The 21,300-nt window shown below is 47.9% G+C and overlaps 1 protein-coding gene across 9 annotated transcripts in view; it reads right to left on the bottom strand.

Annotated features, from left to right (window-relative positions):
- LOC1269465 (teneurin-m) overlaps positions 1 to 21,300 on the bottom strand; it is a 515,515-nt gene that overhangs the window by 118,437 nt on the left and 375,778 nt on the right. The window contains exon 2 of one of the 9 annotated variants that reach the window (XM_061655801.1): positions 17,246 to 17,628. The exons of 7 other annotated variants lie outside the window; for them this stretch is intronic. In XM_061655801.1, coding sequence (XP_061511785.1) covers positions 17,246 to 17,276 — 31 coding nt within the window. In that variant the 5' untranslated portion in view covers positions 17,277 to 17,628. Of the gene's footprint in view, positions 1 to 2,295; positions 2,457 to 17,245; positions 17,629 to 21,300 lie in introns of those variants that run through there. One more of the 9 variants, XM_061655803.1, reaches the window with a different exon arrangement.

The following is a 21,300-nucleotide window of genomic DNA, read 5'->3' as shown; positions in this document are numbered from 1 at the left end:
TGTTCCATGAGCTGCGGGGCCGGGAGCGATATCTTCAGCAACGCTACAAACTGCCTACAATAAATCGACTCCACACATTTGTGCACAAGCTCCGGAGTGGCCTCCGGGAGCGTGACAAAACCTTCCGCGGCCACGATCTCCTCGCTTACCACACCAAATTGTGTGATCTTGCACGGCTGATTAAGCGAAGGGACGAGGGTGAGAGCCGAGGATTTGTACACAGTTTTTGCGCAGTGTAAAGTGACTTTGAATGGCGCTATTTGAATAATTATTTACAAGCCAGCCAGAGCTCGGAGAACTCTTAACGCAGGACACGATCCTCGCCGACAGATAATGAATGTAGTAGAGAGAGAGGTGATTATGAAGAGAAGCAATTAAGAGGGAAAGGAAGGTAACTGAAACAGAAAACCAGCAACCCGAGCAGCTACAAATATGGACAAGACATTGGATTGGACCGTTGGACGCTGATGTAACCCAGGAGCGCTTGTACATTAAAGGTGCATCGGAATTCCAGACAGATACATTCCTTCCCAAAAGGTACGCTCCAGTGCTCCATGATTCGTTTATCCCTCTGGGGACGTAATTCAGTTTTTTTGGAGTGAGTCAACTCCCTTTTAAGCTATTGATCACTTCAACTAAGATGATGAAAAATGTGGAATCTCTTGCTTGGAAATCTTGATGCAATTGACGGTACGATGCTCTTCAGCTGTCACGTACACACACACACACACACACACTGAAGACAAAATGGATTTGAGTTGTTTTGGAAAATACCGAAAGTTGTTTTCCCTTCAATGAAATGAAACGTTGTGTGTTTTTTTAGCTGCAAAGAGACGTAAACACACACACACACACAATTGTTTATTTATTTACAGCAAAGGAAAGTACAACAAACAGCAGTTTTTCGGACAGCAATCGGATCAAAAAAGTCCTTCCACGCGTGAGTTTCAGACGTTTCGCAGTGCAACACTCGTACGTACGTACTCTTTAAGTCCTCACCCTGAACCTTCCCCGATTTTCCGAATCATCATTCTGGCAACGAACCACCAAAAGAACCCTCCGCCTGGCAAAAGAGGGATTGCATTATTTATTGACTTTTGGCGTGGCTCGGGACTGGCGACAAGATTACAAAAAACAAGAAGCACGCCAAATGCTGACTACCTGTTCTTCCTAAAACCGGGGAGCAGCAGCGGGCAGGTTTTGGGCGATGGAAAATTGAATTTCACCCAAGCGCGCTGGACGCTCTCCCCTGCTCGGTCGTAAAAGAAATTGGTTTTACGGACACGCAGCCGACGCAAAAGGTCATCTTAAAACAGCAGCGGCTCGAACGGTGGTATCGATAGAATCGAATCCTGTTTACAAGTTTGTTGATCAACCTGTTCCGAGGTGCGGAACAAAAACGCTTCTTAGGGGAAGGCTCTACGCAGCACTGATGGCTGATGGGGGGGAGAGTGCAGAAAGTAGCCTAGGAAAAGATTAATGCTTGTCACAATATTTGAACAGATTAGTCGACTTCATTTGCTGGGTGCTATTTTCGTTTCATTTTCGGGCCAATTTATTGGCCTCGGTTTGCAGTAATCCTGGATACATCAAAACATTATGTTTCTTGTGTGTTGAAACGAAGATGAAGATAAAGCTGGCTGACAAGTTGAGCAGAGCTTGGAACAGAAAACAAGAACATTTCACCATAGTATAACTGACTGCATAGGTATGAAATTCCAACAAGATCTTAAACAGCAATAGAAATATTTACCTTAAAAGTGCAACCAAATTGGTTGGAAAGACATACAGAAATGTAAGGAAATATCAAAAACACGCATCAGCAACAGGACAATAGGACACAGGAAGCAAAGAAACAACGGGACACCACAAGACGCCACAGAGACGAACAAGAGTAGGAAAAGAAAGAAGAAAGAAACACACATGAACAGATAAAATAAAAACAAAAACAAAAAACAAGAGATGCTTAAACAGAGGTAAGAAAAAAGAGGTGGAATTAGCGAGCCAAATAACGTGTACAACTTGCAACAACAGAGTTGTATGTTTGTGTGTGTGCGTGTTTGTAGTTTGAGAAGACAAAAATTGCAATTGCCTAAGATGCTGGTTAGGACCTGTGATGCTGCTAGGAAAGAGGAGATAAGGGTTTCAAGGAAGTTGGGGAGAAAAAGAAATGAAAAACAAACTAAATACACACACATAGAGAGAGAGAAAGAGAGAGATAAAATGGTGAAGCGAACAGAAATGGACAAGACAAGACGAACGAAACCAGCGTTGTTCAATGAACGGTACACTCACCCATGTTGGGAACATTGGTGAAGGAGTTTTGCGAATGGTATCGCGGGCACACGGAAAGAAAGGTGAAAGATGATGGTGTGTGTTTGTGTGTGAGGGTGCGAGTGGTGGTGGGTTGCAAGGGTATCGTTAAACGCTATGAAACCTCGGCCTATCAGGGAAATGGGGGGCGATTTTTGCTCTATGGTAAAAAGGTAACTCTTAAGATGACCAATTGTCTATTGTTTGTTAATCTTGAGCGCTACTTTGCAGTGGTTTATCGTCCCGGACTGGGTTTTAGTGTTAGTATTTTTCTACCGCAAGACAAACCAACAAGAACGCATCAAGCTTTCCTGTCTCACGCTCACGGCATTGAATTGCAGACATCGACGGCGCACGATGGATGGTCCAACTGTTCTTACAAACTCTACGCACTATCCCCGTTTTAGAATACGAACCTGGAACGAGAGGGAGAGAGGGAAAGCAAAGAATTGTGGTTTTATTATTAGGCATACATCATCCCGGCAAATGGAAGAATTAAAACACACTACAGACTACTTTTCATGATGCGATTGTGAATGAACGTCGGTGCGGGAACGGCAACAGCCATGTTCACATCCGCACACAGCAAAACTGTCACATTCTGCCGAGTAAACGATGCTTGAACGAGCTGCCCTTCCCCTCGGTGTTGTGGCAGACGCAAAATTAACCCAACTACACAATGCACCCACAGCGTCTCATTGCGCTTACTGTACCGCAAAAGGTAGACACTGTACCCTTCGTCCATCCAGCGACAAGCCGGGCACGACGACATCGTCTCCACACAAAAAAGGAGAAATGCGATAATGCGACAAGCCTCCGCAAGTCGATGGCACAGGCAATATTGTCTATTGTCTTGCGATAATTGAGTCGACGGGGTTGGGTCGGTTTTGTGGCGGAGGGTGGCGCTGTGGCGCCACATGCTTTCCTTTGCCTCCGGAACAAACAACCCCCAGGAAGAGGTGCATTCTTCTGCCATTGTTTATTTTCATCTCGGGCTCCCCTGCTCTCTTACTCTCCGGAAGGGCTTTCTGATGACTTCCTTTTTAGCCAGCAATAGCCTGCGTTTTGGAGACATTGGCTATTGGAGCAGCAAACTTTCGGTCCCAAAGTGAGGTTAAGTTGTGAAGTTAACATTCCTTGGGTGAAGGTACGCTCTCAATGGACCACCATTGATAATGGACGGACCGGGCTACATACGGGCCGGAGTTCTGTTTGCGGTTAATTGGATCGAATCTACGCAATAATAAAAACAGCACCAGAGCTTTGGACGCTGGAGCAGTCCGAACAACATGGCCCCCCCTGAGGTCGTTGTTATTACCCAGTGTGGGAGAGAAGACACATTCATTGACATTTGTGTATAGGGAAATCAACTCGAAGACACAAACGCAATTGGCAGTTCGGGGAGGGAGATAACGCTTTTGCAAAGCGAAAGGCAAATAATAGGCAATTAGAAGGCCGATGCTGGAAGCCGCTGTTCCGAAAATCCTCCCAGTGCTTGCGCGCTGTCGAAGAGATTCCTTACAAAGTCGGCGAAGACGAGAACCCGTGGTTTTCGGGACGTTCGTTGTCAGCGGCACAAAATTCGCTCACTTACTCAGCGGCCGGATTGGCAATTCGAAAGGATTATGATTTATTAGAATTGAATGACATCTCATCCCCTATGCTCGATTCAATAACATTCACAATACGAATCCCCCCGTGAGCGGTGGTTCCTTTTTTGGGAACCCAATTTCAAATCAGATGTGACGCACCGAGAGATGGAACAATTGGCCAATGCCAACGGTACCCCGTCCCCGTGTTTGTATTTGCCGTTTTCACCGGTGAAGCTTACCGGTGACTTTGTTGCCTCCGGGGACCTCAGCAAAAGCGGCTTTTGCGCCTTTTTGGTCGCTACATGGCAGCGCATTTTTCATCTTCGCTTTCGCTTCCACCATCGGGTGCGTTTGATTTATCGATCCATACATCCACTTGGACGGTTTGTGACGGGTGGAGCACGGGTGGAGGGAAAATTACAATATAATACAATTTATGAAATATGCCTTACTTCATCGGCCAACATCGCCTACCCCTCCGCCCGCAGCAATTGCCCTGCGTGGAAAGGGACCTTTCGTTTGGTTTTTCTTAAATTAGGCATACCTTTGTTTGGTTGTGCTTTATTTAGCTTTCAATGGTTGTTTGTTTGCCACACGGTTGGGGAAGGATCCTTGGGAGGCTGTCAAAGGGCTTGTTAGGTTCTCATGTACATATGCTTCCCTCTTCCTTCCACAACGTTTGTGGCGAAGAAAGTGCGCAGGTACTTCGGGCCTGTGTATCGCTCGCAACGTATATGGAAGAGCGCCTGGGTTCGTACGGGTCAAGTGTGGTATCGCACTGGGAGATGGTCCTCTTGCCTTCCTGCTATTACCCCAGTCCACGCGGAAGTTTCCGACGACAGATCGATCCGTACCGGAGGCGATAAATCTTTCCCCCAGAAATCCGAAACCCATTGATAGAAATGTCAAAAACAAATGGGATGCGGCTGGGAAATGGTTTCTAGCTCGTCGACCCCGCACAAAGTGTCGATTGGCTCGGCGATTGGAGAAACCCCGAGCCATGCCGAGACGGGTTTTGGGGGGCTGCTGCTACTCGTTTGATTAAGTGTGCGAAATTAACGGCCTGCTTAGGCTGGAGTTGATCAAAAAGTGTGTAGAAACGAACGAAGACATCAATAGTTCTGCAGTGGCTCGTGGTCCATACTTCATGGCTTGCCCTCCCCTGGCACGGTTATTTTTGTACTTCCCCGTCCAAAAGCCGAGGTGGCGAGAGGGCGAAAAACCTTTTGAACATTAAAAACGCTGGGAAAGTGTTTGAACAGCACATCCTCCACTAATCCACGGCCACCACTTGGAGATTCATCGCCATCGCTGCCACCACCACCGAGCGATGGCAGCATGTAAATCCACTCATCAGAAAGAAAAACATCCATCGAGAGAAATGAGAGAACGCTTCAAAAACTGATCTTTCGTACAAAAAAAAAAGTAAAATCCTACCTTCAGGGGGCACATGGGGGCAGCTTAGGAACAGTTCGACACCGTTTGGTGCTGTTTCAAACCGGTCGCGCTCGCACACCGAGCCGTGTTCAAACAACTCAACTCTGTGAAGTGGAACTGTTGGAGTTGCAACCCCAAAAAGAGAAGAAGAACAACCCGACACGACAAGCCAGGGAGCTACGACTCCCAATTTGGAACACGCCGCAAGTTGGGAAAATATTTTGATGCCGCTGGTACACTGGTGTGCGCCGTGCGTGCGTTGGCCCGTGCGAGACCATTAAACTTTGACATCGGTGCCATAAATAAGGTTCCGCGCGGCACTAAAGGAGGACTCCCATCCCTCAAAACACACACACACTGCGTGAACGTTTCGGGGGCAAGCGTGCGCTCCGGGTTCTGCCGGGCTGGGCGAAAATAATCCCCCAGCTCCCGAATATCCACCAACTACGATGTTGTGCCTGGCAGACATCCCGGGGGCTGCTGTTGCTACTGCTGCTGCTGCGTTACATGTCAAACTGCGAGCGAACTAGCACTGGGTGGAAACATTTTTTATCCGATTTAAGTTCCGCTGCCGCTTTCATCTCGGCGGCTGTCGTCGACGACAAACGCCACCGTCGCCACGAGGCCAAAGATGACGGTGCCGGAGAGCAACAGGCCACCGCAAAGTTCGCGCAGGGTTTTCACTTTTCCATCAAAATAGCTCCAGCGCCGAAAAAAGAAACACACATACACACTCTGCGGTCCTGGGGTGAACTAAATGATTTTTCCCGGAGAGTTACCTAGCGCGCCGGATATTCATGGCGCCGAGCTCGGTGCGGTTTCTTTTGAGATAGGTTTTGGGCAGAAACCTTGGATAAAGATATTGCTAAGTTTCGCGTCGGAGCAGCACGAAAGGATAAAGTATTTCGCAACGCGGTCTATCTTCGTTGCGTCATACTACGCTTTCTACAGGTATTCCCCTTTGGAACAGGAGGTCTTACGATCTGGTGATGGCACTTCTCACTTTGATATCGTTTTGTTACTAAAGCAACGAGGCCACAAGCACAACCCAGAACCGCGGATCTTCTCTTGCAAAAAAGCTGTGAAAACGGATCCGGGAAATCGTTCACTGTCCGTTCGTGCCGACAAAACTTTCGTCGTTTATCAGTGCCATCCCAAGCGCCTGGCCAGTGCCGTTCTGGTGTGGGTTTTTGGGGGTTGCCGCAACTTTTGCGCTGCCACTCCAGCATTCTATTGCCAACGGGATGCGGTCAAATAACCAAAAGATGACCGAAACAGAGCCGGGCGGGTAAAAGTTTTCACCATCCTCTGGTGTCTGGTGTGCCATGAGAGAAGGATGGCGGTGATTGGGCGCATTTTTTTATCTGTTCGTCTCCCTGCTAGTAACATAGGGCGGGCACACACACATACAGGAAAAGGAAGAAAAAAGTCATCTACATTCTGTTCAGGAGGATCCAGCAGCAAAAAAAGGAAGCCAATCGTTCGGACAGAGGACATCGTGTGGGTTTGGCGGGACCTCCTTTTCTCGTTCTCGGACGTTCTACCCATTTTTCGGTTGAACTTTCTAATGAAAAGAAGTTTGACAGTAAGGATGGATAGAGCGAAAAACCTGGTACGATAGCAGCAAAAGAAGTGGGAAAAACCATAGAAGCTTTTCGTGCAAAAAGATTTCCCGTCGATGGCAGCGATGGCGTGGACGATGTCTGCCTGGACATATCCGTTCGTGCCAAGCGCACACCCGGGAGCCGGGATTTTCCGCGAACACTTTGCGCCCTCCGTATCGGGGCAATCGGTATTGACAGTTTAATTAATGTTGGCTCGAAGCTGAAAATTTTTACTTCCTCCTCCTCTGTCGCCTCCAATGCCCGAACAAATGGGTGCTGTCAGTGTCACAAACAGAGAGCGAGGGAGAGAGTGAATGCCCGAAAGCTGATGGCGGTGAGGACCATCTCTCTTGTTATCGCCCAACCCACCCCGTATAATGTGAGGTGAGATTTTGACAGTTTTGCACCGGCGTCGCTTTCTTTCGCCGAGGTTCCAATTTCTTCTATTTGCAAAACTTTCCCCAAAAGCTGTCCAGCGCTATCAGTGCCCCGTAGCTTTAGACCCGCCAGCGCTGATGAGCTTTTCCTCAATTGCGTTCATTACGGTGTCACTTAATGGGTGATCGGGAGGTGGAGGGTTAATTCTTTGGAGAAAGTGCTACCACCCACCAGTCTCTTAAATGACTTGCGACACATCAAGCAAAGTTTTGGAGGAAATTCAGCAGCAGCAGTAGTAGTTGTAGCAAGAAATCGGTACGTAAATTGTGCTGTATTGCTATAATACAGCTCATCTTCATTTCTCATCATCGCAGTGAAACGATGATGCTCTCAATCGACGGATTTTTTTGGGAACATGTTGGACATTGCTAATTTCTTTCCCTCCAGACAATGGTCCGTGGAGCGTGAGAGGTAGGCGTGGATCAATTGAAAATCTCAGAAGATCATCAAATGGCCCGGGGAGGTCATCAGCAAAGAAGCTCTCTTGGAGCTGAAGATAGCCACAAATTAGTCGCCGGAAATGTTGATGTGTTAGTGTGTGCAGATCTTCCAACGAATGAAGCAAATTATGATGATCGAGTCTGGACGATTGGGGAAAAGCGAGTTTTGCTGTTGTTTTGTTTTGGGGTTGGTGATTGAGGCCGCGACGTTAGCATAGTTTCCACGTTATGTTTCCGGGGACCCCATCTAAACGATGTCGCAGCGCAGGTTAAGCGAAGATGTCATAGTTAATGGGTCACCCGTTGCGTGACTAGCCAGTCCGGCCAGTGGTCACGATCGACCGAGCGTTTTTAGCATGTCCGAGCAAGCGCCGAGTTTTGTTTCAACATTTGCTTTCTTCCCATTGGAGCCCTGTGTATGTGTGTGTGTGCGACCCAATTCTCGATCTTTCCCTTGCCGAAGATCCCGAAGGAGTATTGGGGTGTCCCATGGTTCGCCATAACTAATGGGTGATTATTTGGGGGGGAAATGATTAATGGAGCTATTTCCATATACAGAACACACACGCCGGCTGAACTCTTTCGAACCGGCTGGAAACCAGGAAGCACGAACACAGCTAAAGATGTATTTCCCTTCTTCTGGGTCCTTCTCAGTGTAGGGACCCTTCATGGAGTGGACCGTTACCGTTAAAGCCTGGCGCAAATGGCATTCCACCAACCGTATGGCAGCTGAGCACCATACGACGACGACCACGACGACGATGACTGTCAGGCGGGCGGGTGCAGATGTAAACAAACGGTTTCAACTGTCAAACGAGCGCACACAAAGGGTCACGGCGGGACCCGCGCAGTACTGGTAAGCGGCGGGTGCATCGTGCCTGCGAAGAAGGCATGACCCCAGGATGCGCGTTTGAAGGGTTTCGTCGGGCCGAACAGCCGAAACGGACCGCGCACATCTGGCGCGGGATGTTGTTTTGGTTAGGCGCGGTATTATATTTTCTTATTACGACCCCAAAAAGTCAAGTGTGCGCACGAACTCTGTGTGCTGGGCACTGTTCGTGCTTGGAGGAGCGAAATAATTAATTGTCGATCGACGCCATACGCCCTATGTGAGTGTGTGAGTGTGTTTGTACGCATAAACAAGTCGTAATAAGGGCGAGAAGAAGAGACGCAAGCGAGTTTTTTCGAAATTTTCTTCAGTTGTTTTCCTGCCCATTTTCGGAGGAAGAATTCATTAGCCCATGATTTATGGGATGCTTTATTATGGGCCCATTCGAAAATTAGCGATCCTCCCCCTGAAGCGGTGCTGCGGCAGTGCCGGGACCATAAACCTGACCGAGACCTTCTTGTGCCGCGTGCAGGGTCAACGTGTGTTGGGCCGTCTTTTTTGGCTCTGTTTTCCGCGGCGGCCGTATTCTAGGTGGATCTATGATAAACGATCGATTCATCTTCAGAGGATCGCCCCAAAAAGCGGGACTAACGAATGGCGTTTTTTTTCTCGGTGGAGAAGAACACCTCATCCAGATCTGATCTGATGGGTGCCGCTTGCACACACACACACATACTCATCTAAATTGATTCCTTTGAATCACTTTGATGTTTGTTTTCTATTTATTTACGGGTTTCTTTGAGTTTGGGGAACTCGCACCGCTAGCGTAACGCGAACTATTTACGATTAATTTTCAATTAATTTCACACTCGTCGGTACGTTTTTTGTTGTTGTGAGCATTTCACGACGCGCAAACCATCTTATTGTGGGTTTGTTTGTTTGGATAGAGGGAGAAAACAATAAGCGAAATAGCGAGCAATCCTCCAAAAAGGGTCGCAAGGGTGCCAATTTGGGAGGAAACCTATAATTCGATATGGTCGCTTCGAATTCGTCGGGATTGTGTTACTTAATAGCTTTTTTTTGTTGCTCTTGCTTTGCTCGTAGCCCTCCGAAACAACGACAGCCGGATCAACTGGATTGATCGGTTCCAACACTCGCGAGTCGAATGTTTGCTTTGGAGTAGCTTTGAGACACCCTTCAACAAACTGCTCGAATGTTGGGAGCGTACAGCGAATCGAATCTACGAATTCAACGACGGATTCGTGTGCTGGTGTGACCAGATGGCGCGCACACAAATACTTCCAATACTACAATCTTTCTCTTCTAAAATATTCTGATCATTCAAGCACTTACTTGTTTCGGGCGTAATTTAAAAGGCACAAGGCGTCGCTTAAAGCACTTCATCAGCGCAGAAACGTGCACTGAACCCTGATCGAAGCGAGGATTTTCGACATTTGAACTTCAAAAACAAAAACAAAAAAATCCAGTAAAGTTTCCGCAAAACCTTGTCCAGGCTAACCCTGGAACGAACTAATTATAATGCAAAAGACAAATTTCATCGGCAATTTCTTCCTCCTCCACGGGCTCCCCCCTGGGGGAAGGTTACTTCCATCATTGGACCTACGCTGTGGGTCGTTTGAAAATTACACGGATGAAGTAGTAGTGTCCGGACTATTTTTCCTTGCCCCCTCTCCCCGACTGTCTCACTGCCTTCATTTCATGGTTCAGTGCAGAACCTAACGGAATCGGAGCGTTGGGGTGTGTTTGAAAATGTGTTTTTTTTTCTTTTCTCGACCCGTGTTCATTCGTTCGCACCATCCGGTAGCGTTTTGATTGTATCGGTTTAATCTTTAAGGGCTGGTTTTTTGTTTTGTCAGTGAATGTGTGTGAGCGTGTTTGTATTCCACGGTGGAAGAGGTCCTTTGGAAATTGACACGAACCGAGGGCGTACCAGGCTGTAAAGAGGGGGTCAGTTTCGAGGCAGTGTATCATTATTCAAATTAATAACTATGATCCCGAGCTTTGGAGGTTTTGGAAGGCAAACAGCATCGAGCAAGTGGTGGCCAGCTGTAACGCAACAGCTCACACGACCTCCGGTTGATCCGAAGGAATGCCCCTTTTGCATTTTGAGAACCGCTCCAGAACCTCCAGAATGTAACCCATCCATATGGGATAACGATGCACGATGTAAGCCGTTGGCTTTCTGATCGGCGTGAAAGGCTATAATCAAACCCCAAGTCCACGTCTCACGCGCGTTCTGTACAATCTCTTGATTCCAGAAAGCGACACAAACAAGTATGTGGTTTTGCTTCACCAAATTGCTTCAAAATTCAGCTTATTAATGTCACACTCGAGGCTCCCAAGCATGTAGCTTGTAGCTGACATCATGAAACAGCTGCATTGCTTTTGCTCCCGCCGTTTACATTCCAACGCGCACTCGAAGCTATTAAACCGATCGTGTCGTTATTGGCTTCGCTGTAAAGTCGTCCAGTTTCGGCTCTCTGCCTCAGTCTCAGTACGAGCAACGTTCATTAAAAACATATTCTTACGAGCATTCCGCTCCAGAGCGTGAGCCGCAGAATGGTATCCAAATCCATGGTTCATCGATTTTTGAATTTTATGACCTCAATTGAGGTTTCCGAGGTTTAGTGCCCTGGGAGGAGGAAACCAAAACAAAACTCTCCATATGGGTGCGGATACAATCGCTCAAGCAAACAGTGGAAAGAAACATTGCATTTCCAGAGCACACATACACATATTGTTCACCCCAAAGGTGTGAAAGGAATGGAGGGAAACAAATCGTCTACATCGGTCGGAATCGACTCTGCAACGCGACGCATTCGTTTGCGTGAACATGTCTATATTTAAACAACTGCCTACCACCCCATCGCAGCGGGGCAAAGTTACAGATGATGACAGAATTTAGTACCGACTGCTCAAACCCGGGGAGAAATGATCTTGCGCTGCTCCGCAGAGTGTTTGAGAGAGACAGAGTCGAACGTTGGAGTGGCATCTGGTGTAAGTAATTAAAGAACTATCCGGTCTCTTTCAACCGGTGCGACAGGGGTGTTCCGGTGCTCCGGAAGCGCAACGAACCTTTACGCAATGTTCTCCCCGAAGCGTTTGGGGGATTTTGGGGCCGAAAAGAACGACACTTCAAAAGAACCTTAAACGTAAACTCATTCGTGTTCAGCCAACCCCGGAACGGTATGATTAATTAGTACAATGTCCGGAACGAACGCAAAGGGGTCAGTAGGAGGACATCCGAGCACGACCGACTGACCGTCACCCGATTTCGTCATTTGGTGCACTAATTGCTTGGGAGATGAGTTTATGAACCGTACAACGTCAATGTCTTCCTTCCACTGAAGGTAGGATTACGATACATCAACAGTACAGGGGCTAGTTTGAAGATTGATTTCCCTACAGGTTAGTGTCCATTTTAATTACCATCCCAACTACAGGTAGGCCTCAGGTCCCTGAATGTCGTACAAGTTAACAATGCCGAATTCCAGGACGTGGACGTTCAATCAATCGCTCATTTAAAGCCAATCCATCCAATCGGCAATCAAGATCGATTGATCGGGATTTGGTTGTGGTTTAGCCGTTTCACCGCGAGCCGGCTGCCATTTTGCAAACATCCTCCCTGATGGGAGCTTAATGAACGGGAGGACACATACACATCAGATTGCACACGGAGTGACAGTTGTGCGAGAAAACTGGCAGATGAATCGCTGCACAACTGTCACCGTGTGCACCGTGGAGCAACTGCGGCGGCGGTGGTCTCTAATGCCCGTTTTGCCCATGTTGGGACAAGAGGGCTCCCAGAAAAGGAAGCAAAACACCGTGTGCATGGTTTCCAAAGAAGCAAGCAAACCACTTCCAAGCAGCATGTTTATTGAACCCCGTAAAGAAATCGGGGATGGGTTTGTTTGATGCCGCACTGGGCGGGAGATCACCCCAAACCCCCCGTCTTAGGGTCTAACATAAATGGGCTTACCGCACTTCCATAGCGCTACCAACGCCGGGAGTGGCTTTGATGCTGGCAGAGCCATAAAAATAGTCTCGATCCCAGCCGCCCGATACGAGCCCCGGCCCGCATTGGCCTGTATTCGGTATGAATGGTTCGCATACTTCGATCGGGGCCTGCGTGTGCATATTGCTGCCTTCTTTATTTGCCGATGGAATAGAAGGTGCCGTGAGAAATTCAAACGCTCCGCAGCGACCCCATGATCAACCCACGATAATCTACGCAAAGGTGGTGGCCGGCAGAGCTACTTCACAGCTCGATGCGTACAGCTAGAGCTCCAAGAGAGTGCCAAAGGGTGAGAATTAATAAAAAAGGCACGTTATGCTCTACCCCATCTGCAGCGGGTTAGGACTGTGTTTGAACCACAGATGGTGTTTCGGAGGTCCTCCAGTGCGAGTTCCAACACACCCATAGCACTCGAACCACCCGAAGGGAGGACGATGAGCAATGGTGATTCAAACGTGCTAAATCACTGGAAGTGCCCATTTAGATAAACATATTATTAACAGCGAGCTTTTAAGCCTCGCGCCGGCAAGCAGCCTTTAGGCGGCTGTGAAAAGAGAAGCAACTGGCGCTCAAGTGGGCGCGCTTGTGTGTGTTGGTGTTTGTATGCTGATTAAATTCGACCACTCCACTGGCTGACTGGAGCTCCAATTGAGCAGAAAGCCGGCCGATTCGGAGCACATCAAGCAGATCCGACAGGGTTGGCTACGATAACGAAATTAATGCATAAACGGTCAACAAAACGGACTCATCTTTCGGATCCTCCCCATTACTTCTTCCATTCCTGTGTGGGAGAGATGCTTCCCTCGGCACTACTAACTGCAGACCACACTGCACTAGTTGGTAGTATAATTAAGTGGCAACCTCGCGTTGTCACATTATTTGTAGCACCACCGAAGCCAAATACCAACACGCCAGACAGTTTGTTGTGCTTTATCTCCCTTTCTCACTCGCTAAGCACAGCCGCTACCACTTGAACTGCGGTGACATAACAATGCCATCAGCGCTACCGTATTTTGACAGTTGCGCTCTAAACATGGCGGCATCTTCGATCGCAGTTGCTCCGCACCAATTCTGGCCCCGACAGTGCGGGCGACATTGTAAAGACAATATTTAAATTTTCCCAAAGATCGATCCCAAAAATGTTTTATTATGCATTCCGTAGATGCTGCTGCTGCTGGTAGCAAAACCCCAGTGTACGAAGCGTACGAAACGGATGCAGTCGACATCCGGAGGCCAATCAGCAGCAGCTCCTTCTATGGAGCACACTTGTAGACAACTTGCACGCTCCTCCTTGCTGTGCTGCTAGATCTTCGGCTTTGTCGGGGCAAACAATTCACCGCAGGCAGTTTACAGGAAGTCTCTTGCAAGACGCGGCGCGGAAGAGTCGCCAAGTCGCCGGTGACTTCTGGTTGCCCAAAACTGGAGCAGGAATCGAAGTGTGGGGGTAACTCTACGATTGCGGACGACTCACTCGCTTGCTCACAGGGTCCATGCTATCTGCCACCGTCTGCTGTTGGTGCGTCTTTTTGTATCGGGCCCTGGCTGTGTTCGAACCAAAAGAGAAAGAGACGCTTTGCAGACGCTTTGAGGTAAACAAATATATTTATCTACGTCGCCCGCATACACGGGTGTTGTCGTCCCCCAACCATTTTTGTACGGTTTCAAATTCCTAGCCTGCCATTCCTGTTGCACCGTTTTTTATTCTGTATATGGTCGTGTGTTGAAAGCAGCACTCCAGCAGACACAGAGACACACACCATACAGCTGATAGTCGAAAGATGTTTTTTTTTTGTATCTGCAGCCACTTGATGCAAACGGTTCGCAAACGATCGCTCCTGCCGTGCTTCTGGTGGCAGCTCTGGTTGGAAGCGACCATGAGGAAGCACCATCAGGACACAAGGAGGGTGTTTAGCAGCAAACACAGCACAACAAACAGCAGAAGGAAGCGTAGAAGGAGAGTGCCATACAAAATCACAGTTGACGACGTTGGACGACGACGACCGGGTACGCCACGGTTTGCACAAATAGCGTTCGCTCCCTCCAGTAGCACGAACCAGGGATATGTCCAGTGTGTGTGGGTACCGATTGCATTTAAACTCGCTACTGCGACAACGACGACGCCAACGTCGATTTGCTGGACAGGAAAAACAGGGGGATATTGGGCAGGATCGTTGAAATATTTCATCTTTTGTTGTAGTAAATTTCCCCATTCTCCAACCGAATACCATGCCACATCCACATATTGATCCATCGTGTTGACGTCCGTGATAAATACTGTACCAACGAGAGCAACGCTCCTTTCCGGAGGGACACACTGGTACGGTCGGTTCCGGAAACTAGGACGACGCCACGTTGGTACGTTGTCGTATCTCTTCCTCTTCGTTTGCAGCAATCAGCATCTTGGTAGCAGATTTTCAGCAACATCTTACAACACCACTCGCACTGGGTTCTCCCAACCAACCAACCAACCAGAGCCCTTTTTAGAGCAAGCTGGCAAAGACAAAGTGCACAGAAATCAAACCAACGCTCTGCTCCGGCTCGGGCTAACGATTTATCTTGATGATTGTTTGCCAGATTGGGAATCGGATGATCACCCAATTCGAGCGCTCCGAAGCGAAAGACGATGCTAGATACAGAGTTTCGTTTCGCTTTTGTTTTTGGTTCTCCAAGCAGCCGCTAGCAGCGAGAGCTAGTCGAGCGTACTTGGAGGTACGCGAGCGAGGTTTTATTTTGCAAAAATCGAATCGTCCCATTCTGTGTCATACATAGCGGAAAGAAGGCAAAACGAACATCCAACCCACTCGGGATTGTCGCTCAGTCCGCTATATTGCATTATTATACGGTGCAATCAGGAGAGTAAATAGAATTATGGACCCCGAAAATCGAAATCGGCAAAGAAACGAAGCGAACGTTTCGCCGGGAGCTTGCATGCATCAATGGTTTGGGAATTGTTGTGTTCTCTTCTTTACCTCTCCTTGATTTAGTGGCAAAGGCTCAGCAAGTTCCCGAGAGCCACCCAAAAAAAGAATGCATCGAATGTTCCGCATTCCGAACACTGCCGGTACATGTTGACAAATGTTTACATTAAATCCAGAACCACTCACATATGATTCCATTATCTCGTAATAATCAATTCTCTCAATCAAATAAATTGTCGCTGAAGTGGGCTGAGCACACTTCTTCTCCCTCTCGCCATGTGCCTCTTCTTTTCTGTTGTTGAAAAGAGTACACACGCGCAGCGAGTGTGGGTTGCCGCCACCGTACCAGACAGAAAACGGAAACTTATTGCCCTCGCCGCGTTGAGTGACGCCAGCAAATAAAGTACGCGAATTCGCATACGCAACGCAGACGCCGCACGATGGTTGATGTCCCTCGCCACTATATCCGCTGATGAACTTCGCGGCGCTTGATTAATGAGTGCCATTTTCTACTGCCACCCTTGGCAGTACCTCTGGAGCTGGCATAAGGGGACACCCGGGGAGCATGGTGGTGGTAGTGCTCAGCGAAAAATTATGGCCGCCTGCGCGTAAATGGACGCGGGCGCACTGTTTCGCCCAGTGTCTTTTGCCCTTCCTCTTCTGCTGCCGTTCGACGACATAAAGTCGTCTTTACTAATGGACTGTCGAAGCGAGGATTTGCTGGCGCAGTTCTGGAGCGCAAAAATGGAATATTTACATCGTCATCAGCATAAATAAAACGGCATGTTCGCTTAGGCGCGCGTTCTGTCTCTTCTGCGCGGGAATCTCGGGCCAGGTTTTGATGTTTTGGCATCAATCTCGCATACGGCGTCCTGTTGGAGCTGCGTTTGCTGCGAGATAATTGAGTTCCACCGTGCCGTACCAAATCGATTGGATGGATGAGATAGGGAAGGTACTCTTCAAGAACGTACCTTGTTCTTCAACTCTTTTGTTTACATCCTATCCTCTGGGATGGAATTGAAAGGTGCAGCAAATCTTGGAGCACGTCCCTTGTGGGCGTCTTCTTCTGCATGGGCGAATAGACTAAGCCTATTGCAATGGTAATGAGCTGCATATATATAGAGTGTGGTTTACCTTGCGCAACAACGAGCGCGTCCCAGGTAGCGTCAGTCGTAGATCAACAATATCCTGCAGCAACTGCTGTTACTGCTAACGAGAAAAACTGGCTTCAAACCCATTCCAGTAGGGAAATATATGCCCATGCATTAAAGGGCTGATTATTAAATACAGCTCATTATAGATCCTCCTTGCTCTCTCTCTCTCTCACTCAAGGGAAGCTTTCAAACGAGCTAGTTTGCGCATTCGAGCTACTTCATTAGCGTTCGGAATTTCAGCATTAAATTTGGCATTCATACCCCATTAAGTGGAAGGCAATCGAATGTGCTACCCTTTTGAAACACCATCGATAACGCGCATAAATCATCAATTTTCGAGGGAGCTCCAAATACAACTATCATTACTGCACACGTACACACACACACTCTCCTAAAATACATACACAGGCACACACACACAGACACACAGACAAACAGGCTAGCACTACAAAACAGAGCGAGAAACATTTGTTCAGATACACACCTTCAGATTTACGGAAAAATGGATAGTTCATGTGTTTGAATTTTGCGAAAATTTTGCCGGAATTCCGCTGACCGGCCGGCAGCGTGCCGCTGATGCTCGCGTACGTCGGATCCAATGTGATCGCGTTTGGGTGGGCGAGGTGTTTGCAAGGGGATGGATATCAGGGAAGGGAAAGCTCAAACATACCCTTTTGACCTAACCGAGGGGGTTGAGTGAGATTTACGCGTAATCGGCGTAATAAAGTGTGTGTTATCAACTTTAAGCGCAAAACGAGTTGGATTGAGTGAATTGAACTCCACAGAAACACACAGAACTAGGAAGAGCAGCCGAATAGCATCTGGTTTGGGTATCTGTCAGCAGCAAGATGGACATCGGTTGCTTACCTGGAATAGAGAACAGAGAGGGGAAAAATGGTTAGAAAACTCGTTTTTCTTGCGTTAAGTATTTCAAGGAATGCTAAATGGTTTTGCGCATCCAGTGCCGATGCCGCCCCGGAGCTTAATTATCGTTAATTTTACGAGCGTTTGGTAGAAGAAGCTGGTCACTTCCTTTTTCCAGGAAAACATTTGTTTTATAGCACTCTAGTGGTGATTTTGTTGTTGTTAGTTTTGCAAAGATTGAAACAAAAAAAAGCAATACAGGAATCACACATTTTAAGAAAGTTGTGAACAAACGAACGGACTTGGAAACATAGCTACTAATTCCAAAAAGAAAAAAACCCAGAACGCTCGTGTGCTCCACCGACAACGGCAAAACAGCTCCCGGGGGACATAAAACTTTTATAGATCCACTCAGGGCTCAATTCGTTTTTGCTCCCGCTTGCTGCTGCCTTTAAGAAAGTTCTCCCCCACCGCAACAACCCGCATGTTCTAGAGCCACCCCTTTCCGGCTAGTTGGGCGACCACAACACAGCATGTGGATGCTTTACTAAATCAATTAGTCTCTCTCTCTCTCTCTCTCTCTCTCTCTCTCTCTCGCGTCTCTCTTCTCTCCCCAACTGAATGATGGGATGCTGGCCTCCCGTCCCCATGCCACGGGATGATGGATGTTGCCGGCCGGAACGGCAGATCCATTATCAAATCATATTTTTATATGACACCACTTCGTGCTGCGCTTAACCCCCCTTACCGGGTCTCGGGGCCCGCTCCGAGGGGCCGCATAACTAGCGCGCACACACCGACAGGCTAGAGTTTTATTGCACCGCGCTTGGCGCATTTACGAGAAATCAATTCTTTTATGGTTCTGGTGTCATTGCGACGGGCTGATGATGCTGCTGGCTGGATGCTGGAACGCACAGCGGCCGCCCCGCGACGGTTTAAGACGGGCACAGCACACACACACACAGCGACCGCCATTCATAAGCGGAGTCATCATATGCTTCGTTATGTTTCTTTTCCCCCCCCCCTTTCCTTGCTCAGTTGATTTGGGCTTAATGCGTCCGAAATCTTTTCGGGTGATAAAAATTGATAATAGGCCGTCGTCCCAGGGCCTAGAGACTTAAGGGTAAAGGGAAGGCACGCCACCGACCACGCTATTTCGTTATTTACAGCTTTTTGTGATTGTGTCTGCGTTTTTTTTTTAGTGATAGAGTATAAATGAAAGAAGAACGGGGTTAAAAGTATGTTAAATGGTTTTGGAGAGGGAAAAAAAGGTTAAACCTAAAGTGGTGAGTTGAGTAAAACCAGCCAGCCACCAACGCGCCCCACCGTAAAAGCGTGTGCTGTCACGTGCGACTGTTGAGTGAGTGACACACGGATTTCAGCAATCCAGCAACACGAATGACAAAACATCATTCACCGTGTGTTAAGTGTGCGTGTGATGGTGATGTTGAAAAATGCATCTTTCTGCAGCGGATTGCGATAGAGCTGTGCGGCATACACACGTCCGCCTACATACACGTGACGATGCATCGTGGGCGTACTTCGACCAACACATCGCGACGTTGTTGTCTATTTCTAGGGGCTAGGAGACTTATCGCGATAATCCATACCGGTTGACACGACCTGAATGCGTGTGACGGAGGATAGAATGGGCAGAGAGAAAACTCGGAGTCAAATGAGGCCACCTACAGTGCAGCGGAACGGTCGCGGAAACGCCTCATCGCCAGCTGCAACATCAATCAATCCACAAGGCACTGTGTGACACACCACCCCCTCTAATGTTTGACTTTTCTTTTATCGTTTTGGTCGAGTTTCGGTCTTCGGTTACCCCTTTTTTCGCCCGACCAGGACCACTTATTCTTAAAGGCACCTAATTAAATCATCATGCTCGTTAAAATGATTAATTGCACCCAGGGTCGTCCCCAGGTGTGCGCTTTTGGTTTTGTTTTTTGCTCTCTGTTTGGGTTCCGATAATGATGAAGAAGTCACCTGGAGAGGAAGATCGCTCGCAGAGATAGTCCCAGCCAGGGACCCAACAAAATCAGTCATTGTAATGCCACTCTTGCCTTCATTTTCTCCCCGGCGAGGCTAGAAAAGGTGCATCTTTCAGCGGGCTCCAGAAGCATGCGGTCGATTAATTTGAAGTCAGCAGTGGAAGAAAAACAAAGCTAGTCCGTGGGTGCGTCTAATGATAAAATTATGATAATTCAAAAGGTTTGCAGTGCATCGTGGACTTCATTTTCGATTGGAAATGAGGTGGATGTTCAACGAAATGAAGTCTTCAGCAGTGGGATGTAGGCGGTGCGTTTAGTAATTATCTCTAAATTATTCCCGGCTTAAGAAATTGCTCCAGCAGTTCGCTGTCTATGAGTCCCTCAGGGTACTTTTTTGAGAAAGCGCTCCAGAAGCGAACCCCATCTTCAATTCTCAGCTCTACAATTGAATACAAGATCAAACATCAAACACGGTGTTTCCGCCTGTAGCTGTGGTGGGACGAAGTGAAAAAAAAGAGAAGATAAATGATTCCAATTCACTTTGCGCTGTGTCACTCTCTGTGTGGTTTGATTAAATGTTGCCGATAAGCAGAAGCTGAAGAACGAGAGAAAAAAAAACCTCTTCGCTCCTAGAAAGAAGACGGCGATGGAGATGACCACGGCTACACATAACTATCACATAACTGTCAAAATATTTCCCGTCCCATTCACCAAAAGGCACCTTTAGAGGCCGCCCAGTACAGAGGGTCGGGCGAAGGCGTTTGGAAGCTTAATAACCAGTTCCCCACCACCCGTCGACGGCAGCAGTGACCGCGAAGTGGAACGGATCCGAGGCAGCCGTTGGTCGCGGGGACGAGAAGCCCATTTTCACCAAACACGATTAGGCTAATGTTTATCGGTGTAATTTGGTGTGCCAGGAGTGTGTGGAGAGTTCCGTTTGGGAGATTGAATTCAAAAAAATCCATTTAGACTTTGCCATGCGTGCCTAGGCACCGGCGAGCCATTCCAAGCGTTAAGCTTTCTAGTCGGAATGTTTGGGGGAATTGTTTGAGGGAGGGAAATGAAATCTCTTTCAGAATGGGAGTCAATTGTTTGCAGTCGAAACAACACAACGGTAGCCGTGTTCCATTAGCCCTTGCTGGATGTTACACACCGATGTGTCTCTTGCGGCTAGTTGCCACCAGAATTTACTTTTAACATTAACGCGTGGAATGGAACTTATTCGTAGGGTCGTTGGGCTGTTTTACACGCCTCCGTTGGCAACATGTTTTGTTGGACAACGATCCCGCGATTCGGTTTAAACAAAAAACCTGCGTTCCCGATGAAAACTTGACACCAGCAAGATAAGCCTCGAAGAAATACCTGCGCAAAGAATTATGCTCGCTTTATCTTGATGGAAGGTACCCTTTTTTCCACCGCCGTACTGGCATGTCGGATTATTTTCCACTTTTTTTGTGTGTGCTCTAGCCACGTTAGTCCAACAAAAGGCCGGATATCCTACGCCATTCGCGATAGGAAGCGGCCAGTTTTTGGGACATCTTCTCAAAAGCCCCCAAAGGTAGCTCCCCATCTTCCCCGATAGTGATCGCAACCACGTTTGACATCTGTCTTGTACCCTTCTTCTAAGCCCGAGCTCAGTGTGAGAGAAGGTAGAAAGGAATTAATTTCATCTCGGGTCACA

The sequence above is a fragment of the Anopheles gambiae genome, chromosome 3, assembly GCF_943734735.2.
Source record: "Anopheles gambiae chromosome 3, idAnoGambNW_F1_1, whole genome shotgun sequence".
Classification (NCBI taxonomy): domain Eukaryota; kingdom Metazoa; phylum Arthropoda; class Insecta; order Diptera; family Culicidae; genus Anopheles; species Anopheles gambiae.
This window is presented reverse-complemented; position numbering and strand designations above follow the sequence as displayed.